Below are 24,756 nucleotides of genomic sequence, written 5' to 3'. Positions count from 1 at the left end.
GGGGCCGGGCCCGTGAGGGGCCGGGCGGGCACACGGAGCCCGCGCGGTGCGGGAGGCGCGGGGCAGGTGCGGGGCTTTGGCCCCTCAGCGCGGCCCCTCCGCCGGCCCCGAACGGCCCCGGCCCCTCCGCCGGCCCCGAACAGCCCCGCCCCGCGCCCGCCGGGGGGCGGGACGGGCCCTCCGGGCGCGCGCGCGGCCCAATCAGGAGCCGGCCCCCGCGCCCCGCGCGGCCAATGGCGCGGCGGCGGCGCGCACGTGACCGGGCGCGCGGCCGCCCGTCAGCGGGCGCTATAAAGCGGGGCGGGGGCGCGGGCGCGGCGGCCGCGGGGGTTCGGCGGGTCCGGCCGCCCTTCCCGCCCCGCCCGCACCGCGACGGGGGCCGCCGCTCCGCCTCGGCAGCCGCCGGGCCGCCCGCAACTTGGGGGAGAGCCAGCCCAGCGCCGAGCCGTGCCCGGGAGCGCCCCGCCAGGTAAGGCGTTAATCCGAGTGCCGCCGGGCCGGGGGGAGCCGCCGGGGGGGCGGGGGTCGCGCTGCGCCCCGACCCGCCGCCGGGCTTTTTTTTTTTATTATTTATATTTTATTCTTCCAGTCTCATTTCTGCACGTGCTCCTTTGTTCTCCAACAGAAGCGCTTTTTTTTTTTTTTTTAATATATGTGTACATAGATATATATATGTTATATCCGCTAATGTAACGCAGCTGGAGCAGCCGCTCCCCGCCGGTACCGGGGGAGGGGGGAACAGGCAGCACCCCCCCTTTATTCCCTCCTCCCCCGGTGAAGAAGCAGAAACTCGAGCGATTCCGCGGCGCCGAAGTTGCTCGCGGGTGCGGGTCGGTAACCAGACACGCGTGTCGCCGAGGGCTGGCGGGGAGGAACTGAGCCAGACGGGGACACAAAGGAGGGGGGCAGCCCCAGACACGCCGTCCCCGCCCCGCGGCGGCAGCGCCCGGCACCGCCGAGCCCCGGGCGGGGACGGCGAGAGGGAGACGAGCCCCCGGACCCCCTTTTGTCTGGCCCCGGTGGCACCTGCGGGGGCGAGCGCTCGGCCGCCCCGCCCGCGGACACTATCGCGACCGGCGACAGCTTAGCGACAGTTGTGGTGGTGGGAGGGGGGTGAGACAGCCCCGGTGTCGGGGGTCTCGTTCTGTGGCCGCGCGGGGCTCGATTCCATCAGCCTCACGTTAATTACCAAAACCACTGAAAATACAAAAAAACTGCAATAAAATGAGCCCCCACGTGCAGTATTCCTCCACTTCTTGCTCTGTCATACCCGATATTTTTCTTATCATAACTTGCTCTAAAAGAAATTTAACACATTTGCTCTCAGACTGTCGGCAGTGATTAACTGTGACGCTTGCAATGGACCCTGTATACAACATCTAGAAGAAATCTAACGTCTTTACCCCTCCAGACCATCTGCAGTGATTTACTGTGACGCTCACAATGGGCTCTGTATAAGATATCTAAAAGAAATTTAACTTGTTTTCCCCCCAGACCCTCTGCAGTGATTAGCTGTGACACTTGGGCTCTGTGCACGATAAAAGGTGGTCAGCGTACACTTAAAAATCTGGCATTGTCTAAGAAAATAATTTTCATAAACTTTTCCTATCGTTTTCTCAGCAAAACCAGCCCATTATGAAAGCTCTGAGTAGAATTCCTCCACAAGTTCAGAAAGTTGAGAAGGGGATGATTTACCCTCCTTGTTTTGTCCAGGAATGCGAGATAGCAGATTTTAAGAGTTAATAAGTATTAAAAGCCATGAGGAGCATTAAAAGTGGTGTTTCCAAGCGGTGTGCTCCCCGCAGCCGTGGCGCAGAGCAGCCGGGCAGCGCCTGCAGCTCCACGCAGAGCAGAGGTTATTCACATGGCTGTTCGAGAAACTCCATTCATATCTCTGACTACCTGGATTTGAATAGAAACCAGACAGCAATTCTTTGGTCCCAGCCACTATTCGCCCCGCTGGACAATAGAGATTTGTTAGCACACAGGCACAAGCCCTGGGACACAAAGCTGGAGGCAGCAGAGATAGGGGCTTCACTGCACAGGAAATTACAGCTTTTGATGCACTGTTGGCAGGTCTGTCGGTTCAGAACAGCAACATGCCTGTGCCATGTTTAAGAGCTCCTGACTGCCATTTTTAACCACCTAGAATGTCATAAAAGCTTTATTGTCGCAGTACATAAAATCATGAAGTCCATATGGTTACTTTTCAGCTGCCCCGGGTCTGGAAGGCAGAAGTATGATCTGGCTGGAGAATTTAATTTGGGGAATGTGAGGAGGGGGAAATTAAAAGAATTTGAGGACTAGAAAACCTCAAAGTGTTTATAAAAGCAGAGATTTGTTACCGAGGCAGCTGATGTCTAGCTTGAGATGGGGTGGTGTTCTAATAGATTTGTTTTAGTGGTGGCTGTAAGAGGATGAGGCTGGACAGCTGATTTCATCCTAAAAGGTTCAGTAAATTTACTCCATGCAGCTCCAGTACCAGCTGTGGAGGAGGACATCGCTCAGTTGTGTCAACTTGGCAAACACCAAAATAAATAAGAAAACCCAAAGCGCTCAGTGTCTGGTACCTCCCATTTCCCCTGCTTTCCCCCCAGTCTGGAGTTAAAATGAGAACTGCTCGGAGACTGGGCATTAATCCGCTGATTGGAGCCAATGAGCAGAAATTATTGAGATTAGAAACCCAACCAGCGGGTTTTATTAGCTGAGAAGCCAACCCCTTGCTGTGCGCGGCGCCGCGGCCGGGGCCATCCTCACCCAAGGAGCAGGAGGTTTGTGGCTGGTCCTCCTCTTGTTTTTTTTTTTTTTGTATTTTTCCATAAATCGTCCCTCCTCTACCACCTTAGTGCCACATGAAACACCTGGACCCATGGGATTTTAAGACTCTTAGAATTCTCCCAGGAACACAGTGTCAGGGTGTCTCTAGGTGGGAGCGTTGCTGTGACTGCAGCAGGAATGGGATGACTTGGCTCTTCACCACCCAGGAAAAACAATGAAAGTGAGAGTTGTATATTGCATTTGGGAAATGTGTGTGTTTGTTATGAGCAGCAGAGATACAAAGCATCACAGAATACAGAAACAAACGCTGGGCTGTTTGCGTCCATATTAAGCACGTTGAAAAGGGGAAGAATTTTAAAGTGAGGAAGGTCCATTTTCCAGGATGTTTGGGAGACACCTGGGAAGAGCGGTGCTGATGCTCTGCACCAGCCCTTGAGACAGATGATGGACTTGCTTCCACTGCTCCTTTGAGCAACGTAGGACAAAAAAAGGCTGGATGACTAAACCAACACACTGTTAAAAAAGGTGCTACTTGTATGATTAACAAACACCCGCTCATGTGAGGGGCTAGCTCATAGAATTTTCAGCTGCTATATCAGAACATTAGAAATACAAATATGAATGTAAGTACTTTTCACAGGAGTCAGTTTTGTCTGAGCAATTATATAATTTCCTTGAATTCTCCTGATGGAGTACAATGGCTTGGGTGTATTACTTCTCAGTAAAACTTAGGTGATAAGAATCAGGCTAGATTACAATCAAGCTATTTTGATTTTTGTTTCTTGCTGGTACTGACAAACCCGCAAGGACCTAGCTAAAATAAGCCTTTGGACAAAAATATTATTATTTTTAATAAATGTAAGGATATTGATGGCTTTATCTACAAAGCACTTTTAGATGAAATTCCACGGTATTCTTAAAATACAGCAACTTTTCTGTTACCTGTAAGACTGCTAATTCACCTAGATGCTGATTTTAAAACCTACCCCTTGAAAGTGCTGCCTAAAAAAAAACGTGCTGAAAAGTTAAATTCTGTCCTTGCAATTGCATTGTAAGAGTTTGAGTACCTGTTAAGGAGATAGTTTTGAATGGAAACCAGAACATTATAGGTTGGCAAAAAGAACTGCCTAATCAAAACAGCCACAAGAGGAATGTCTGGGCATAACCTGCCCCTGACAACATCCACAGACTCAACCTGGACATGGGAATAATCCCATCAGACACATAAGAAAAGGATGTTGATGGCTCTTCTTATGTGGTCAGGGTTTATTTAAACTGCACATAGAAATAACAGATAATTCCAAAGTCAGTTTTCTCAACTCCAGTTATGGCTGTTCCAAGGGAAAGCTTAAAAAGCCTGGACCACTAACAGCCTTGGAAGTTGCAGTGTATAATCCCGCCAGTAAAATACAGTATTGCATTACAGGGTTGGTTGCCAATAAAAATGTGTCAGGTATGCTGAGATCTCACAATAGACTTGGCAATTTAACAAAAAATGTGGAATCCTAAGAATTTCATTTTATCTTAATAATAGCCAGCAGATGCTGTAATGGTTTCAAACCCACAGCATTGATTAATGGCACTCAACAGTTTCAAATGTTAAGAACTCAAAAGACAACAATTGGGTGTTTTGATGTTAAGGGTAACATGGAAGCATGTGTTTCCCTAAGAAGCCCCATGGACATACAGACTGGTGACATCACCTTTTCAAACAGACTTCAGTCATTCCTGCTCTCCCTGTTCTGCCGAGAGTAGCTCAAACCATCTGCAGCTGCCCTGAGCTGTAACACAAAGAAATGAACCCAACTGCCAGGAATGACCTGGGTAAAACTGCCCATTTCCATGTGTTGACTGCTGCATCTCAACCCCAAGAACCCTCCTGCATTGGCAGTTAATTGTGCCACCTAAATACACACGTGCGTGAATGAATATTGCAGGGAGCCTGGGAACGGGAATTCTGCCACCTGGTAGCAGGTCCCTTTCCACCATTCCTACTTTGGGAATCCTCCCCAGTTTGGGTTACTCAGACCTGTGGTTAACCCGTGTTTCCCTCGGAAAGGCCAGACAGTCTGGGCTGCGATGCCAAGCTGTGATTAAGGGCAGGGGAACGCGGCGGGCGGGCTGGACGGGCACGCGGAGCGGGAACGTGCCCGCCCAGGGCGCTGCCCTCGGCTCACACGAGGCTGCTCTGCAGCACAGCTCCAGCTGCTCTGGCACACGGGTGACAGGGGCCGTGTGCTCTGGTGTGGCTCCAGCCCGGGCACGGTGAGCGCCGTGGTGACACAGCCACTGCCCGTCCAGTACAGGCACACTGAAACGGAAGGGGGCCAGCAAGCCATAGGTTATCCATGTTACCCATCCCAAACATTCCAGCAATACGGGGACTGATTCTTAACTTGCTAACCTAAATCAGTTTATAGTTTTCTTGAAAAACACCTTGTCATATGAGCGTTCGAGGCTTTCCTACTTCATTTCTTTTGGGCTTTGACCATAATTATTTTAGCACAAGAGTGCCTGTCCCTCTCCTCTGGTGTGCCATCCGCAGTGCCTCTGTAAACAGCGCTGCACCTCCAGCCTGGTGTCATGACCGAGAAGGATCCGTCTGGGCTATGAGCAGAGGTGGTCAGGGTTTCACCACACTCTGCAATTCCCAGTCTCCCATATTTACATTTCCAGCTGCACGCACACAGTGCCCCGGAGTGGCAGCAGCTCCATTTACATAACCAGAGCTGGGCACCCGGGGGCTCGTGCTGAGCTGAGCCCCCCAGTCCGGGCAGGGAGAGCTCCCACCTCGCCAGAGAACACTGGACCTGCACAGGAGAGGCTGGGGGGAGTCCAACAGGGCGTTACAGTGTGTGTATGCGGGGACATAAAACCCTCCCCTGGAACTGGGCATAATGAATGGCTCTTGGTAGTCAGATTTATTTCTTTAGGTGGAGCCTCAAATTCAGATTTTTAAGATGATCAACACGTTTGCAGACAAGGTTCACCTTAAAAAGATTCCTAGTTATAAAACAGAATGCGTTCAAGTTTGCCATATATTTTTTTTCTGCTAAAGATTTAAATATCATGTGGCTTTAGCTTTCTTTCTGTTCACTGAATATCAAGGTCAATTAGGAATGATGTCTGGCTAGTACTCTCAGAGCAGATTAGACAGTTGCATCAAAAACTAGGACCATGTATAGGTCATCTGTTACTGTGACCTAGATTTCTGAGAATCTGTTCAATTTGTTTTATTGAAAATGTGGTCCTCTCTCAGTTCTGTTTCTCATAGCAAACCTCCCTGTAATAGCAAAAAATAGCTTTATTAGATACTTACAGACATTGCTTACTACTTCTGCTAAGACACAAAGAAAATCAAATCCATGCAGCAGACCTGTGCCTGTCATCCATTTAATTTTAAAATAACTTAAGGTTCTGAAAGGCTTATGCCTTATAATCTAAAGCATTTGGTCCACATGCCAAATACTTAGCAATCTGAAATACATAATAGCTTAGCTGCAGCTTTGTTTGCCCTATTTAATTCATTTTTTACCCTCAGTAACCAGTGGGTAGATGCAATATTTCCACAGTCTACTTTGGAAAAGAAGAACATACAGAAATATTTGAGTGAGGCTGTTTTGTTTGTATCTGTGTGAGCTTTGTGGTGCCCAGGGAGGAGAGCTGGTGTGGATTGCCCAGATCCAGACGTCCCTCCCAGACCCACCTGTTTACTGAGGATAAGGATGGTGCCATCTGAATCCTGACACTTTACAGCACATCCACCTATGCCTGCTGGGTTGTCATTCTGAAACCACATAAAAGCAGATTTCCATTTGGAACATTTTATGACAGATTTCCTCTCACAGCTCTTAATTGTTCCGGTAGAAACCAATTACTGGAACAGAGATCATGCAAACCCCCCTCTTGTTGGTGTAAGTATTGGGAGAGGGAAGGGCAGAAGGTGCATCTTAAAATATTAGAAACTATTTTCAAACACCAATGAGTTCAGTGCTAAAACTATAAAAATACTGAAGTGATTGCAGAACCCACAATCCAAAGACCAGACCTGGGCATTATCATCATCATCAGTCTCTGTGGCTCATCATGTTGGGGTACAGAGCACATCTGGAACACTTGTGCTCTCATGACACCCCAGGACAAAAGGCTGGTAATATGATCAAACAGCAGGAGAAAGGACACCAAAAAAAAAAAAAGAAAAAATGCCAACAGATTGAGATTCACAAATTAAAATCTGCAGTACATCCCTCCCTCATACACCGTACTTAGGAAATCTGTTCCCATTTTTTCAAAATTCTAAAGCCAGTTCTACCAATTCATCTGAATTTTATACTACTTTCATATTCAAACTTTTATGTGCATCTCACAGCACACTGGGACCAATTTATTTTATAGGCAAGATAAAACCCGGCAATATTTGGGTGACGTTATCCAAAGATCATTCTTCTAAATGAACATAAGTACATTTTCTCCTTTTTGTTTCACATGATGGCTGCATTTAAATAGGCTAAATGTATAATTCAGAGAAGAATGGCTGAGTCCTGCTCACCTGGGGGTCATATCCACATCCATCCAATATTTAAAAGCACACAAAAGCAAAGAAATTAAATATATAAGAGGCGGGGGAGGAAGTCTTTCTTCCAACAGAATATTTGCCTGGTAACCAGATAGAAGAGACCGCCTCTTTTTTTTTTCCCCCAAATCACAGTTAGTTATTCTACAAGAGTCTTTGAAGACACTTCTATTTTAAATTTTAACACCTGAGGAACATTTAAAGATGTGCTGCTCTGGCTGAGCCGCACAAAGAGCAATGGGAGGGAAGTCCCACAGAAACATGGTTGAAACTCTGAAGCCAGTGCTGTGTGATCAAGGCACATTCAGATCATTTGTAAACAAGGCTGAATGAATTTGGTGTGAAAATGGGAACAAACAGCAACGAGACACAGTGGAAATCCATCCATCGTGGGGATGGGACCCCATGCAGGCGTGAGGACGTGTTTCCCTGACAGCACAGAGCACGGACATCGAGGCTTTGTGGCACCTGCCGTGGCTGGATGGGAGTGACCACAGCCAGGAGACAGGAGCCAGGATCCTGCAGAGGTTCAGGGAGGTCAGCACTTGTTCTGTGTGGCACCCCTTCAGCTCACGAGGAAGACACGCTCGTGGAAAGAATAACGCTGGGAAGGGATGAGAAATCTCATAACCTCTGGGAGGAGGATGGAGAGGATGGATCCTCACCTGTTTTTTTCCCGCTCATTACAATGTCATTGTAATGTCATTTTCTTTGCTTCAGTTATTTACAGTTATTGGAAGTAAAATCTTTATTGCACTGAGTGTATCATGAAATGGAGTCTTACAAGATGGCAAAGTAAAACTGACCTGGAGGTGCCACGCTGCCAAAACTGAGCCAAAAAGTGAGATTTTACAGGTGTTTCTTTTGAGAAGAACTCCAAATCTTGAAGTCTAACAGATGAGAATTGCTGGATTATAAAGCTGAAAAACAGGAACTAATTATCTTCAAAGGGACAGTAACCATCGAATCATGAGAAGACATTATGATTATGAAAAGCAAATCCTTCACTGGATCGCTCTCCATCCATACAACTTCCCAAGCAGATAAGCTAAGCTTTATCCACCTGGAATTGCTAATATTTCAAACAGTGAATTAAAAGACCCAGTTAGCACATGAAAAAAAAAAATTGCATTTTTGTAATGTTGTATATGATCCCCTGTGTGAACAGGGGATTCTATTGGAGTCATGTCCCCAGTCTGGAGTCCCACAAAACCATCTCTGAAACATCCTGCTCAGGAATGGGCCTTCCCTTATGCAGCAGGGATCACACTTTAGTATAGTCTTCAGAGATCAACCCATATAAACAAAACAAACACCTCCAATTTCTCTCCCCATTACTCTGCAGTGTATTTTCCCTGTTTGCCCACTGCATGTGCAGGTTCTGGGCGTGTCTTCAGTATCTCACAAGGGAGAACTGAAATGGTGCCTGTAAAACACACCCCAGGGGCGGGCGTCGTGCTTGGGGTGAGCCCACCCAGCACGGGCACAGTGGCACTGCCTCACCCAACCAAAGGAGATCTTAATGCCAAAGCCATTCTCATCTCCAGCTACATTTACACATCCCAGAAGCAATAACAAGGGCATCACTCTGACCTTTGGGACCAGCAGGAGAACCCACGGTGCTTCCTGCCCTCCCTGCCCTGGCAGAGACTGGCTAAGTCCAGCTCGTTCCAACCTCAGCACAACAAGGCAATTCCCTGCAAAAGAAGAACTAATTTTTGTGAAGACTGTCAGACTGATGACTCTGCCAGCAATCTCTAAAATGCTAAAAGGCAGAAAACAATCTCGGTAACAGAATCATCTGCAGTTAGGATCATCTCTCTCCTTCCCGAAACCGAGGCACAGGAACTATGCCTGAATTCACAGCTGATGGGAAATCTTTTGATCTTCACAGACACAGAGTTACCAGCCAAGAACAGTGAGCACAGGAGGATCTTCTGAAGAAGCACTTATCCTAAATTCACCACAATGAATGTAAGGTGTCCTGGGTGTGGAGCAGTGCAGTACTGCAGTGATGGAGAACTGTGAGCATGTTTAATACAGCAGAAGAGACAATGTTATTTATATCTCCCAAAGCTGCTTACCCAGCATCAGATGTGCCAGGGCATAGTGCAACTGCAGGAATCCATCAGGAGGACACCTGAGATTCCTCTCCATTAAAAGTGATGGATCTAACACAGCCAATCATCTTCATGGCAACAAATATTCTCTTAAAAGATGGGATAGAAGTTCACAGGGAAGCTGTGCAAATTCATGAAGAGAAAAAGGCATTCCTGGTGACTGAAGGCACAGAAGCCTGTCTCCAGAAGTCTCTGTGTGTTGAAAAACGTCTGGAAGACAGGAGATGATTAGCAGGAAATGTGTGAGCTTCTCCTCCTTGTATCCTTCTCCAAACATCCATTAGCCACTGGTTTGACTGTATTTTAAGAGTCAGAACTGCTTTATTGAGTGCAGCCAACAGCTGCAATTCAAAAGTGGTCCCAAACATCAAGGTAGTTTTTCCCAACAAAGACAATTTCTGAAGTTGTGTGAAATGGGATGATGACACCATTACTGAGACATCCAGGGCCGAGGTCAGTTCTGTTCCCTGCAGCTGCAGGTACAAACAGCTCACAAATGCAGCCTCCTCCAAACCCATCCCTGATGGGTCTGCTCAGAACAACATCCCTTGCACCACCCTTGGGGTGCTGGGAAGCTCTTACAGTCCTGAAGAAGCTCCTTATCCCCTCCCCAGCCCGCCTGGGTGAGACTGTGCTCAGCCTTCAGGAAACGTGGTGTAGAGGCAGACAGGGCTCGAGTCATCGTGTGTCCCATCCCTTCCCTTGCACAGAAACAATTCTGGAGACAGGACAGCGAGCTGGAGTCTAATCCAGGGTGATCACTGCTGAGTAAGTAGGTCAGCAAGGAAGCTCCTGCCCATGGTCGTGTCTTCCAGCCCCCACCGCCCTTCTCACTACAAGCAAATGTGACAAACACTTCCTTTAGCAGGTTACAGGAGATGGAGGGTTTGATTCTGAGGGCTTGCATGTGTGTTCTAGAGAGATAAAACAAGTTGTGCTTAAAAAATACAACTATTTCACCATTTTAATGGCTCAGAAAGAGTTCAGTAAGGCGCCTAAAAAAATACATGGCATCTCATTACTCAGCCTGGGTTGTCAGGTTGCAGATGCTGACTAGCTCACTCACAAATGCCTTATTTTAAAATATTATCATGTTTAGCAAAACCAAAATAATTTTGCTTTTCTGCTAAAATGACTTGCTGAGTCTTAGTCTAATATTTTTCAAGAATAAGGAGTGTCTAGTATAATTTTGGTGCAAAATCACATCCCTGTAGGTCAGAAAAGTTTCCCAGTCCTTCATATGCTCTTGAAACAGAGTTCATACCTCGAGTTTCTGAAGAGCCATTTTTCCCTGCTAACACCTGCTGCCAAGGTTCTGCTTCCCCCCTGTGAAGACAGACCCATTCCCAAGCCCAGGGCAGGGTTGCTGTGCTCTAACTGGCTCATTTGTGCAGGTAAAGATATTAACAGACAGGACAGAACTCCTGAGCCTTCACTGTTTGACCTCAGAGAACTCTATTTTACTGGTGACAGTCTTTCTGATTATTTAATTGCTCTTCACTCATCCTCTCAGAAACCTGTTCAGCTCAGAGATGTCTTTAGGGCAGCCTGTGCCAGAACTGGATAAAGTATCATTTCAGCAATTTCAGGAGAACTAAATGCAGATGCACCAGCCTCTGTTCCTGTTCAATATTTCATTGTTTGCACAGTAGTAAGACTCAGATTGTGCACACACATGCAGTTAATTATCTCCATGGCAAGTACTGCTTCATGCAGCCGAGTCCTTTATCCTCACACATGGTCTGTATTCCTTGTTCCCAAACATGTAACTTTGCATTTGACTGTACTAAACCATTCATTTACACTTGATTTATCTAGAGATCCAAATTTGTGTCACTTTTCTGTCTAAAAAAACCCCCAAATCTGCTAAAATGGGATATTCCATTTCTCCCAGGCCAGTAACCTTGATGCTTTAGGACGTGGCCAACAGTCACTCCAAGGCTGCGCCAACTGGATCAAGTTCCCACTTGGAATTGTGCTGAGACCTCCCTGTTTGTCATTTGTTAATCCTTTTAACATTTGCCACAGCAAATTTGTATCATACCAGTTTAAATTGTCATTCGGTATTAAGTCAGACACCTTACAGAAGGCTGTGGTATGATGCATCCACAAGCAAGCTTGTCAACTCAGAATGAGATCAAAAGAACTTGATAAGTCCTCCATAAATCACTGGAAACTGGTATTAACAGCATTTCTCTCAGGTTCCAGGAGAGATCTGCATTTATTTTCTCTAGGATCACCACCAAAGCACTACGTCCTAAAGGGGCAAATGGAACAGACTGGAAACTTTGTGCCCTGATTTCCTATAGTCCCAAGACTTGTCAACTGTCAGACCAAGGAATTTTTGGACAGTTAAAAATAATCTCCAGTGCTAATTGTAGAAGACTGCTGAATCTGAAGTGTTTGGCCATGGCATTGCTACTTAAACACCCGAATTTCAATGAAACAGCAATAACTAAAATTACTGCCAGCAATTCCATCCTTGTGTCTCCCCAAGGTGTATTTGTGTGCTTACCCTGATGAAGTCATTTACCTTGATAAAGAAAACACATTTTTATATTACAGTTAAAGCTTGTTCCAGGACAAAGCAAATGTGCTTGCACATGGCATTTACATGGATGCTCCAGGCAGGCAGTGAGACACTGTCATGTGCTGAGCAGAGTCTTGGCCCCGATTTCCATCCCTGGGGTCACACACCTCCCTTGTGAGAGTCACAGCTACAGCACAGGGGGTGGGAGAGAAAGGGAAGCTGCTTTACTACCAGATGCATATGTTAAATTTATTTAGTGATACTTCAGGGCAGTGCTGCTGGGATTCCTGCCCTGCTATAAATAAAAGCCTTATTGTGAGGAGCTAATAGAATGATTGAATTAGGGTGTAAGAATTGTTCAGGCGCCGTAAATACCCAGAGCACCAGAAACATCCACAAAATTAACTAAATCCTGTCCTCATACTCGAGTTACCAGGTTTAACCTCTGTGTTTCAGGGTTTGTATGCAGATTTTGAGGAAACCATTTTCTTTGTAGAGAAATCCACTCTCTCCACTGTAAGTTGAAAGAAAACCCCGCATGCTCTGAATGTACAATATTTTCATTGTAAAGGTCTAGGCAGCAGTCACTGCCTCCCTGACTGGTGCCATTACACTGCTGAGCTCACAGGGATCCCAGTTTACAAGGCATTCCACGCACAGAACTAACAGAGTCGGGCTTTAAGGGACCCCTGCCCCATGGCCCCCTGCCTCCAGCATCTGGAGAGGGTGTCAGCTCCACCTAATGCTGTTTTCCTGACAGAAAATAATAATTAAGCAATAACAATAGAGGTGGCAGCTCTCAGCTCTGGGCTGGTTTTGGTGCTTCCTAAGCAAAAGAAGTCTGAGAGGAAGGTATGTTAAGGTTCAGTGCAGACTGTAACTTTTGGAGTGTGCCTTGCACATATTGCCCTCTTAGTGTTTCCAGAGAACTGTTTTATCATTTCGGAATCTGTCCAAAAATCCAGCTTGATGGAGAGCTTTGAACTTTGCAAGGGGGAAGGAGTGTACAGCCAGGATATAGAAATAACATGAACAGTTTGTTTTTAACATTCAGAAGAAATTCAGGCTCTAAAATCACGAAACGAGAAGATGAAAGTTACCGCCTCGAAGGTCAGTGGAGGTATAAAAGAAGGAAGAAGTAGTGAACTGAGAAAAAAGCCTCTCTCACAATGTAGTTTAAATATAAACACACTGTTTTGGTTTGTTAAAACCAAAATTTCATGCTTCACTTGAACTCAGTTTCCTTGATTTATGTTATACCCACCACATGTAGTCACCCTCCGCTCTGGGACACTCCTGAGGCTTAACACTCAAGGCTGAGCACTGCTTGTGATTAATTCAAATTGTCTTTGTTCTTTCCACCAGCTCCTACTCCAAAAGACGGCAAGAAAAAGGTGAGACTAATTTTCGGAGAATTCTTTTGATTTTCAGTATCAGTTGATGTTTAATGATACCATTAAAATCAATCAGTTTAAGTGCAGACTACAGTCTGTATTCCTGGAGTGAGATTGCTTCAAGTACTTTATGAGACAATACACTTACTGTTAAGTTACATGTATTAGCTCAGGATGTTCAGAGACACACTTATCATCCCTACAACAAGAGAAAATACTCCGAATTTAAAGCAACTCTCCGGAATTTAAGCTGTAAATTATCCCCATGGACTCTGCAGGCTCCACTTCAGTCACAGTAAATATATTTCAGATACAGCAGCAGATTTAATTTTTAACAAACAAACTGCAAATAATTCCTCTCTCAAACCATGCAAGCCAGGTGGAAAAGGTGGTGATAATTAGATCCAATATAGAGACTTAAAGAGAATAAATCCCATTTTCCTCTTTTCAGGGGAAAGAAGAGAGGGGACAGGAGCTGTAGAAATACAGAGATTATGCACTCGGTTAAGAAGTAGGTCCCCTGCTCTCACTTCTGTTGGTTTAAAGTTATAGGTGCCCCCATAACTTTTTTATTTTTTAAGTGAATTTTATAAAGGAATCTGAATCAGTATAAACACCCTTAGTTGCAGCTATTGAGAATATGAATATCCACAGGAGGAAAGGTTTTTCCACAACTGCAATTCTGATACATTCAAAGATTTTTTAAGGAACACTAAGTCAACTCAGCATCCATAACCAGTGTTACACTTCTGCAATTCATTAGTCCTTGTGGTTCCATTTCGTAATTAAAATACTTTGCAGTTTAAGACTTTACAATAAAGAATGTGCAGTCCTCAGCAGTGTTTCCACTGCCAGTCTATGGAAAACATATGCATGGAAAATATGTACAGTGCATGTATACAGCCATCTTTGGATAGCTTCAGTGAACATTCAACGCTGTCGGTGAGTTTGAGAACTAGAAAAAACCATCGACCGTTGACTGTACCTTGAGGTTTATCACAAACCCTCTGTTGAATGGAAAGCCTGAACCTTCAGTGATTTCACATGTGGTTGCCATTAACAGGTCGTGATTTACAGATTATATTAAGAGCTACGGAGGTTGAGTTTTTCCAGTTCTACTTTCTCTAAAAGTGAATTGGTGCATAAGAAATGTTTGTTTTCCCTTAAAAAAAATTAAAACTTTATACTAGAGCAGAATTTCCACAGAACAGAGTATGAGAGCAGCGGAAGGTTTTGTATGGGCAGCACAAAAGCAGGAACATATCCGCACCATATGGTACACTTGGAAACAAATCTGAGCGCGGTGTATGTTCAAAATAGCAGAATACAGGCCAGATCAGGAGGGAAACCTCGTTTCCATTTGGGCTGGCAACTTGAGCTTCGCTGGAAAAAGCTTTGGAATGTCAGTCCATGTGCTCGCAGGAACCTGCGCTCGATTTCAGCAGCTGCTCACCGGGAACGCCGGGCAGGGACCGGCTCCCTCACGGCTCCCTCACGGCTCCCTCACGGCCGGGCCCAGCTGCTCCTGCAGCTCCGGCTGTCGCTTCCCAGCCAGGCAAGCAAGGAAACACCTTTCCTTTGAAAGGAATGGAAAGCCAAGGACTGGGGCACCTCAGTGGTACCTACGTGGAACCTTCTCCAGCCCAGCTGGGGGATCAGGGGTAGGACTGTGGGCTCTGAGAGCCTGTGCCTTCCGAGGCTGCAGGCACTTGTTTTGCCCCCACGGGACTGCAGGACCCATGAAACACCGAAAGGATGTGCCAGGGAATGTTGTCTTGAACTGCTCTAGAAGGAGATCTTGTAACATCTATCATTCTGCTTCTGTATACAGTCACAGATGGGCAGGATTAACAAAAGAGATACCTGTCTGAGGCCCAAGAGAAAGCACAGGCTGTTGAAACTTAAGGCTGTTCCTTCCAAGCACACCTGGCATCTTTATGTGCGTCTATCAAATGACCAAGGGGCATCAAACAGGCCTTTGTGTCAGTAGCAGGGGGTTCAGCTGGTAGTCACCTCCACCATCAGAGCCTTCCTGCCATCCAGGAGGTCTGACAAATCCTGAACCACTTGGCAAGAGCAGTGGGTACCTCAGGAATGGTGGTGGGGTTGGTGGTTCTTTCAACAGCCAAGCAGCAGCCTCAGGGAGGACATGACAAATGCTCTCAAGCAGGATGTCTCATGCTGGTGTACTGTTAATACTCCTGGGATGAGGCCCAGCCCTCACGGAGTTAGAAAACATTGTGCTTCTAAAGAATTTTGGGAAAATAATTTAAATGCAAGAATAGGGGAAGTTCAGTGAATGTGCCATTTTCAAGCCCTTGGTGTACGTGGAGTCAAGAACCATAAACTTCAAACCAGGTGTTCCCAGCTGCAAAAATCTGTAGTAAAGTGGATTAACCAAGCAAAAATAATCACCTTTACAAAAAAAAAAAAGGGCGATTTATGTTACTTTTAAGGTAGTTTCTCAAGAAGATTCTACTGCTCTCCCAGTCAAAGTGTGCTTGCCAGAGCCACCAAGACTGAGGAGCCCTGAAATAGCTGTACATCCTGAGGTCAAGATGACTGCAGAGGGACTGTTCCCTGTGACAACACACTCCCAGCAGAGCAGCATCTTCAGCACCTCATGGCTGCAATCAACATTCATTGCTGTCGGTGGGTTTTCATTTCTATCAACTCACTGATCAATGAATGCAAACTGCGGACCAGCCAGCCAAGGACCAGCCTCCTACAGCCAAGGACCAGCCTCCTACAGCCAAGGACCAGCTTCCTATAGCCAAGGCCATACAGGCTCGTATGGCCTGGGCAGTTTTCTGGCAAGAAAAGCAACAGTTTGCCAAAGAAGTGCTTATATCCAAGTTCTGCCTCCCAAAACCATGTAAGGCAGGTCCATGGCTGTGCCATTATCCCACCAGAGAGGTCCAGGACATGTCATCCAGCTCCTTCATGAGCAAGTATGAGTGCTAAAAGCATTATGTAACTTAAGAAATGCACAGGGATTTTTAAAGGGGCAGAACAGGTGAGGAACTAACTCAATTTTAATAAAAGTTACGCCCAGCTGGTAAATATCTTGCTTTCAGTAAAGTGTAAAACTACAAGTTTACCTGGTTATAGGAAATGAAACTTCCTCCTAAGTGAGCCCAGCTATGGAACAGCACTGGGTCGTACAAAGTGACCAGTGAGATGAGAAAGGACTGAAGCTGTGGGGCTTTGGATTGACAGGGTAGGAATGGGACAGAGCAAGGCAGAAAATAGCCACTGATTAAAGGTGCTGCTGCAGAGAACATTCTCCATGGCTGGGGTGGGCAGGGCCAGCTTTGATTATAGTGGAAGGGTTCAGGAGCTGGGGCTGACTGCCTGGGGCAGGCAGGGACCCTCCTGCCCTGCAGGGAGGAGCACACACGTCTGTCTGCAGGACAGACAGAACTGACACTGCCTTGAGACAGAAGAGCAACCTCTCAAGCTGCCCTCCAAGTATTTTTTAATGACTGGCATGACATAGCTGTGCCCAGGAATGCCACTGTGGCTGGGCTGTGCAGTGCAGTAAAGGCAGGAGGCCCCTGTGCTGCCCCCACGCTCTGAGGAGGGGCCACTCAGACCAGGGATGGTGGACCCCTTCTGCTCAGCAGTGGTATCACTCAATTCCCTGTGCAGTAAAGGGTCCAAGCACTTCTCTTATGCCTTGTTTCCTCTTCCAGTTGTTTACAGGCTTATTCTGAAGCAGCCTGTTGAGGCACGCTGTGCTGATACCCCACAGGAGCCATCTCCCTCAGCTTGCTGTACAGTTCAAGTCAGAACAACTCACTAATGACTTTTAAACTCCAGTTTGGTGAATATTCAAAATAAATCTGTGTGCTTGTTCTGCTAAAACACTTGAACTTGTTCAATCCTACACAGGAACAACTCCACCAAGTTCAACAGTTACGCACTCACAGACCGAACTTTGCAAAAGTGGAGCTTTAGGAAAAAAATCTCCCCTCTCCCTGAGCCTGACAGTGAAGGGCTCTGTTCAGTCACCCAAAACGAGCACTTCCACCAACACCCTGGGTAAGTGTGGTGCTTTGATAGAGGGAATTTACTACAGTAATGTAACAGTGAGCAGCCCAGAAGCACGGCTGCCAAATTGTTTTAACATTATCAAAACGAGAATGACTCATTTTTTATGCAGTTTGACATTTTGCCTTTGAAATCTCAGATTTTTCAGCATGCTTGGCAGGCTCCCTCGGAAGTGAGAGTGCACAATTTGGATTTTTTCCAGCGACATCTTACATGATGTACAAGAAAGTACTTGTGCGTTATTTTAAACAGACATTTCAGCCAACTGGTTTCCCCCACGTACACCTGTATGAAAGTACAAAATACAGAAGTCCCGACAGAGGTGTTCATCTTTACTGCAAGGACACGTGAAAATAATTCACTGCAATTACTCTAAGACATTTCAGACAGACAGGGAAAACTACAGTAAAGGGGCCATCACCCTGTTTGCCAATGCACAACAAGCCAAAGGCTTCAGCAGACACTCCACAGATCTTAAAGACTCTGGATGCACAAATAAGCTTAAGAATTCATTTTCCTACTCTGCTGTAAAAAATCCTCAGGATTTTTTTTTTTTTTTGCTTTAATCATGTTTAGTAATGAGACAGGCAAGGGAAAAAAACTTACTAAGGGAAGACAGGTTAGCAGACATGTTCAGAATGTTTTTAAATCCATGCTTGGGAAGTTTTAGATGTTTGTGGCACCAACTGTTCACTCCCTACCAGAGCCACCCCCCCAGAGATCTGCCTGCCCCAGAGCACATCAGGGTGATGCTGAGCACCAGCACGTTCAGTGCTGCCAGTGCAGACACGGGACAGCTGGGGCTGGAGAGATCTGGGATCTGCCCCAGCAGGAATTGCCAGGGCTCATCTCTCCATCCTGGAGGCTCCAGCAGGCCTTCTGCACTTTGGGGACCCCGCCAGACCCCACTGCCCACCGGGTGCCCACCAGCACCGACGGGGGGATCGAAAGACAGGGAGACATCAAAAGAACTCAAGGAGCTCGGTTTATTTAGTTTATCAAAAGTTTATATAAATATCTTCATAGGGAACAGATGTTTGACAAGCATTTTTCAGTTTAGCAAAAGATAACACATGAAAGCTGTGGCTAGACAAACTCAGAGCAGCAATAACACACAGTTGTTTAAGGGGAAAAGAGGGTCATTCAGCTCATATTGGACAGCTTTGCTCTTAGTATTGGCAGATACATTCTGCTGGAAGAATACTGTGGAAAATTCAGTTTTGTTTTAATTCCCTTTAATGCAGGAGAGGCCTGAATGCAGTAAATCTGAGCTATGTCAGCCACAAAGGCTCAACAGAATATTAGCCAATATATCAATATAAACTACACATCTCTAAATGACAAATTATTCTACATATGCATGTGGAATTATCTGTTTCCACATAAAAATGATCAACTGCGTGAAAACCTGGCTAGATGCCTACAAAGGTGTTTTTTATTAATCAACAGGCAAATAACTGCACAGACATTTACAACTGGGAGCCTGCCATACCTGCATTCCACACAGCTGTCCTCATGGCAAAGGAGAACAGCTCCACATATTCCCACTGTAGGGGAACCACAGTTCTCCCAAGTTCCCCAACAGAAGTGCAAGTCCACCAGCACGATGGCACATGGAAGGGACAATGTCCTGGCTCTGGAGGGCTTTCAGCAGCCTGAACATCTGAGCATTATTTCTGAAATGAGCTGTCTGTTTGAAATTGCAGATTTGAAAAATCCACAGGGTTCCCGAACAGTGAGATGAGAAGCTGCCCTGAGTGAGGGGTTTGCAGAGGCTCAGCCCTCTGTTAAGGACACGGTTTCCCAGTCCCCCCAGTCTGACAAGGGCCTGTTGCCATCTAGTGGATTCCACCGACTGGTCCCTCTGCACAGCAAAGGCCACTAGATGGAGCGTTAAGAAGGAATTCTGAATTCCTGTTTTTCAGGTGTCCAGCAGCTCAGATTTTCAAAGTCTCAAAAAGTTACAGGCCCAGAATTACTGTGAAATTGCAGAGGATTCCACCAACTGCTCTCAGTTCCATGAGAAATTCCAGGCTCTACCTTTCCAAGTTTAATACTGAAACACCACAGATAAATACTTCCCTGTCAACAGAATTTACCGTCACCTCAGGGGTTTATGTCCCTCACATACAAGCATCTACTTCATTGAGATACCTCTGGTGACAAAGGATCTTACACAACCTGCATTCTGCTGGTGGAAATAATCACATACAGACCTGGTCTGTGCTACTTTTGTCAAAAATACCTCATCAGCTCTCAGCTATGGGAAACTCCACTTCCATGATTAAGCATTAGCTCTAAAACTTCTCGAAGTCTACTATGGAGTATCAGTTCACATCTTTGGATTATCTCAGAATGAGAAATTCCACCTTATCATGTGGCAAGAAAAGGGGTACTTACTGCCCATGGAGTTCATAGGGAGGACAGGAGAGGAGGAACTCATCTGCTCCACATCTGTAGCTAATGGGAAAGTGAAAATGAAAAAGATGTGATGTGCATGTTACCAAGAAGTTTTTATTTTGAAAACTTTGATTTACACTTAAATTGAATATGCTTGTCTTTGGTCACCTGAGGAAGCTGCTTTAGAAGCAGGTAGTTTTTAACAGCATCAGCCTTCCCTCTTTCGAGATATGTCTATCTCATCCACGTTATCTACACATGTACTTTTCCAAGCATTTGTACTGGAAATCTGTAATTTGTGATGGTTTGAGAGTATCAATTCAGAACAACTTCCAGCACAAAAATTCTGGATTACATCAGCTTTAAACTGCATTCAGACCATTACTGTGGAATGAAAAGACATGATGACCTCCCATCTGTGTCCGGTGCACTTTTAAAAGATTCCAGATAGGAAGAGAGATCCTCTTCCATAGGCAGGCAAAAATGCTGGTATTTGATCTGGAGCAGCATCAAAAACAAGTGTTTTTAAACACAAGACACTCCAAAGCCTTATTTTCTAACAGCTGAAAGAAGAAACAGAACTTCCTGCCTGTGTTTGCCAATGAAAAACCCTAAAGTCAGAACGTGATCCAAACCAAATGCCAGATGCCCTCTGTGTTTTGGGAAGGATCCACCTTTCCAGGACCCAAACCAGGAAAGACCTATCTTCTAGTAACAGGGTCAGTTTTAACCCAAGATTAGGTAAAACAAAGATACATTCTTTGGGGCTTGATCTCTGTGAAAAGACCACAACCCCTCTCAGCACATCACCACAAACACCAAAGTCAAGCAGATCAGTCTCCATCTTCATCACTTTGGTGCTGGTAGATCCCACATAATTATATACTCTGTAACTCCTGTTTAGCTTTAAGACCCAGTAAATGCACACTACAAGTTACATTCCTAACCACAGAACACAGCCCCAGAAGCACAACTCCAGCCCACAGCCAGGCTGTGCTGCCAGCCCAAATCCTGCCTTTCACATTCCTGCAATTCCCATTTCTCTGGCAGGAGGCAGTTCCCCGAGGATCACTGTTTACACTGAAAAGTGCAAAGTTCTGCTCTAATTAGGCAAACCACAAACAAATGTAAACACTTCAGCAGACCATTTTTACAGAACGTGAGAGCAGACACAGCACCACAGTGAGTTAATCCTCCTGCCGTGCCTTCCCACCTCTCCGAGTGCAGCAGCCACAGCCCAGAGCAGCACCAAACACAATCACAGATTTATTCAGCAATGCCCTGGGTCGTTCCTGTCCTATTCCCCAGTGAATTATCAAGGCATTTACTGCCTAGAACATCCACACATTCATTTATCATCTCGCTGTGTTCAGAAAGCTGCACATGACACGCTGACTGCACCTTCCCAACAGGCACAACCCAGAGGACACTGCACAGGCCTGTGGTGTGCCCAGAGGAAAAAATGATTTTGCATCTTCCCATTTGCCACCTTAGTCTCCCTAATGTGGGAATTGCTGACCCTCCAAAGGAGCTAGCAGCTCACACACTATACGTGTGTTTATAAGCTTAAAAGGACTCTTCATATGCAGCACAGCCATTTCAGATCCCTGGGAAGAGTTTTGTACTTTTCCCTGTTGAAAGCTACATGTGCTTTCACATACAGCCAAATTAAGCCAACAAATAAGTGCAGCTTAAAGTTACTTTTAATCTTCTGTGAGTGGCAAGATTTAGCCGGTGTAGATTCCGCACTGAGCACAACTCAGCTTTCAGAAAGGCTGAAGGCCCAGCTCAGCAGATGGTCACTCAGGGGTTACCTGCTGCTCTGGCACACAGAGGTCACTGCCCAGCACGGGGGACAGATGGCACAGGGCAGGCACTGAGAACCCATTGTGTGAGCAACAGTCACTCGGGAGAAAGCTACACCTGCCAACATCTGGAATAGTTTATCAAGTATCATTCAAAAAGCAACTAAATATTGCACTGCCTTCTGAAGAGAGCTTTCTGAGCGGTGTTCGGAGAAAGACAGTACAAATTCTTTTAAGTGCTTTAGTTTTAGATTGTTCATGTTATAGGCTGCCATAACAAAGTGTAACTATTTCTCAGCTCTGCTTGGGAAGGATAATTTCAGTTCATGCTTGAAATTATGTATTTTAACTCTTTCTAATATGTTCACCAAGGTGGACACCGTGGTCACCACAGCCCGGCTGCTCAGGTTGGAAGGCAGAATTCCCTCAGTGTCCTGCCCAGTGCTGCTGGGAACCTGGTGATCCCACAGCCGGGGCGTGGAACATGGCACAGCTCTGGGATCGAAGAGTAGCAACACCTCAACACTACTGTTCTTGTGTTACTGGCAGATGGTATTTATAATGTATTAATCTCAAAATCACACTTGGATTTTTTTGTAAGCGTATAAAAGCACAACTAATTATCCTACACCCGGCCTTGGATAGGAGCATTTAAACATTTATCTCAATACTAAAAGAATTCAAACAGCTCTTTATCAAACATGGCAATGCTGATTTTGCTCTCTTATCCATAACCCCCTCCCCTCCAGCCCTTTTTACCTTCATAATGACATGCAATACATTAAACTCCTAAAATCAATTCAGCTAAGGAAGAGGAGATAGGGATTAACAACCAGCTAAGATTTTGGAAAGTAGTTTGCTCTAAAAGACGAAAAAGACAAAAGTCTGCTCAGCTATGAAGAGCAGCTGCTGCCAATACAAGTATTTACCCCCTGACCCCTCCTCTGCCCACTCAGTGAACAGTGCCAATTGTTTTCCTGTATTATACACTGTTTACAAGCCCTGAGTGGCATGAAAGGAATTAATAATTCAGCTCATGGAGCTGATGACCTTTATTGGGGTACCCCTATTTGCTGAGTAGGAATCAGAGCAAAAAGCTCCCTTGAAGCCACAGGGTTTCTTTAAGAGTTTTTCACTTTACAGCCTAATTGGCCACCATAACATAAATCAATTATTTCTCCTGTTTTAAGCAACAATGCTACCTATTCTCAACCACTCGATTTCTAACTTCTCTTGTATCAAGCCAGCCCTTGTTCTTTGACTTTTACAATGGTCTGGTAAACACACTGGCAAGGCCAGCCTGGAGAGCTTCGCAGGACCAGGAACATTTGGGAACACCAGCAAAAAGAGGTTATGCTATTTTGAACTTCTCTTGACCTTTGCCTGCCCTTGTCCCTGGTTATGCTAATTGAAGGGGTATATGGGCTACTCCCAGAAATGAACTTAGCCTGAACCTGTGACACAGTATTGGACTTTGAAGATGAGTTTGGCACCCCCTCCCCAAAGGCTGTCACCTCATGTACAGGAAGGGACAGCAGGTCAAACACAGTACCCTGAGCACTGCAGGGAGACCCCAGGTGAGAGTGAGCAGAACGTGCTGACCCAGTGAGTCACATCTTCCCCCGTGCCCAGTCAGCTGCCAGGGATCAATGGCATGGATCCACGTGGCAAACCCACGCTGTGCTTGTGGGGCTGTAGACAGAAGGACGTGGTCGTAGCACAGCCTCCACAGGCACAGGGTATTCCAGATGTGACTCTGCCATGTCCCACAGGAGGCACTCAGTGCTCCTCTTAACCTCCTGGCTCTCAGACCAGCACATGATGGGCTGTCTCCACCACAAGCACATCCTGACTCATTGTGAGGTTCTCCAGGACCCCAGGTCACCCTGCTGAGCTGCTCCCCAGCCTGTACTATTCCATGGGGTTATTGCATTCCAGATGCAGGACTTGGTGTTTGTCTCAATGTTTAACTTTGAAGTTTCAATCAACCCTTTCCTTCAGGTTATGAAGGTCCTCCTGAACAGCAGCTGTGCCCTCATCGTGGTGTCAGCTGCAAGTGTGACGAGTGTGTCCATCCCATCATCCCCATGGCTGACAAAATTGCTAAACAGTATTGGCCCTAATATTGACTCCCAAGGACAACCACAGCATAACAGGCCACCAGTTAGTGCTTGGACCCTTGACTGCCACCCTTTGAACAAAACAGCCCAGTTTGTCACCCAGTTTGTCTACAAAGATGATATGGGAGAGACTGTGTCAAAAGCCTTGCCTAAAGTTAAAGTTAGTGACAAAATTACTGTCTCCTCATTCAAGGATCCAGGAATGAGGCTGGTCAGGCATGATCTTCCCTTGATAAACCCACAGTGACTGTTCCCAATTACCCTCCTATCCTTCAAGTGCCTGGAAGGGTCTTTTGGGAGGATTTGCTCCATACCCTTCCCACTGAAGGAATGAGACAAGGATGACCAGCCTGCAGTTCGCCAGAGCAGCTACTACTGAGCAGAGCTGAGTTAAAGGTGATTCATTGTCCCTTATCAGCTAAATTTTACTATACAGAGACATTCCTCCCCTTTCCCCTACATTGGGTAGAGCTTGCCTTACCTCAACACTGAAAACACACACTGTTTGCAGAAAGAAGTGGGAAGTAAGGTCATTGTGATAAATATTTTTACTCATTTTCCTTTACACAGAAAACAATCCTAGTTCCTGCTTACCAACAAAACTGAAAGGAAACCTACACAGAGTTGAATGTTCCATGAACCTGCACTGCGTTCCTCAATAAACACTCTACAGACATTGTTATTTTAAATGCCTGTTTACATTCCAGTAAAATTCTGTCAGCATGGTATCTGATTTATTGATGCCATCAAAAGTCACAGGATTCCTGACGTGCCTCCTGAGGCACAAAAATCAAAGCAGAAAGGAGCTGCATGTTGCTGCGGTATCAGCATTACCCCATATGGGATGGGATGGGTTTCCAGAAGCCGCCTGTGTTTTCTGAGGCAGAGCACAGTGGGCCCTTCTGGAAAGCTGGTGCTTCCCTGGGAGATTTAGCAGGCTCTGCTCCTGGGAAAAATGGGGTGGTGTGGATGGAGGTGCCATC

The 24,756-nt window shown here is 46.0% G+C and overlaps 1 protein-coding gene and 1 long non-coding RNA gene across 3 annotated transcripts in view; one reads left to right on the top strand and one right to left on the bottom strand.

Annotated features, from left to right (window-relative positions):
• Positions 1-24,756, bottom strand: part of NR6A1 (nuclear receptor subfamily 6 group A member 1) — a 71,104-nt gene that overhangs the window by 38,436 nt on the left and 7,912 nt on the right. The window contains 1 exon segment of the mRNA XM_032708029.1: positions 19,849-19,908. Coding sequence (XP_032563920.1) covers positions 19,849-19,891 — 43 coding nt within the window. The 5' untranslated portion in view covers positions 19,892-19,908.
• LOC116796981 lies at positions 375-24,449 on the top strand. 2 transcript variants are annotated; one of them, XR_004360554.1, is made up of 4 exons: positions 375-469; positions 13,367-13,395; positions 13,847-13,906; positions 22,026-24,449. It is a non-coding gene; the product is annotated as an uncharacterized LOC116796981 (long non-coding RNA). The 2 variants fall into 2 exon arrangements; XR_004360553.1 differs by lacking the exon at positions 13,847-13,906.

The sequence above is a fragment of the Chiroxiphia lanceolata genome, chromosome 21 (assembly GCF_009829145.1).
Source record: "Chiroxiphia lanceolata isolate bChiLan1 chromosome 21, bChiLan1.pri, whole genome shotgun sequence".
NCBI lineage: Eukaryota > Metazoa > Chordata > Aves > Passeriformes > Pipridae > Chiroxiphia > Chiroxiphia lanceolata.
The sequence above is the reverse complement of the archived record's forward strand: the minus strand, read 5'-3'. Positions and strand labels throughout refer to the sequence as shown.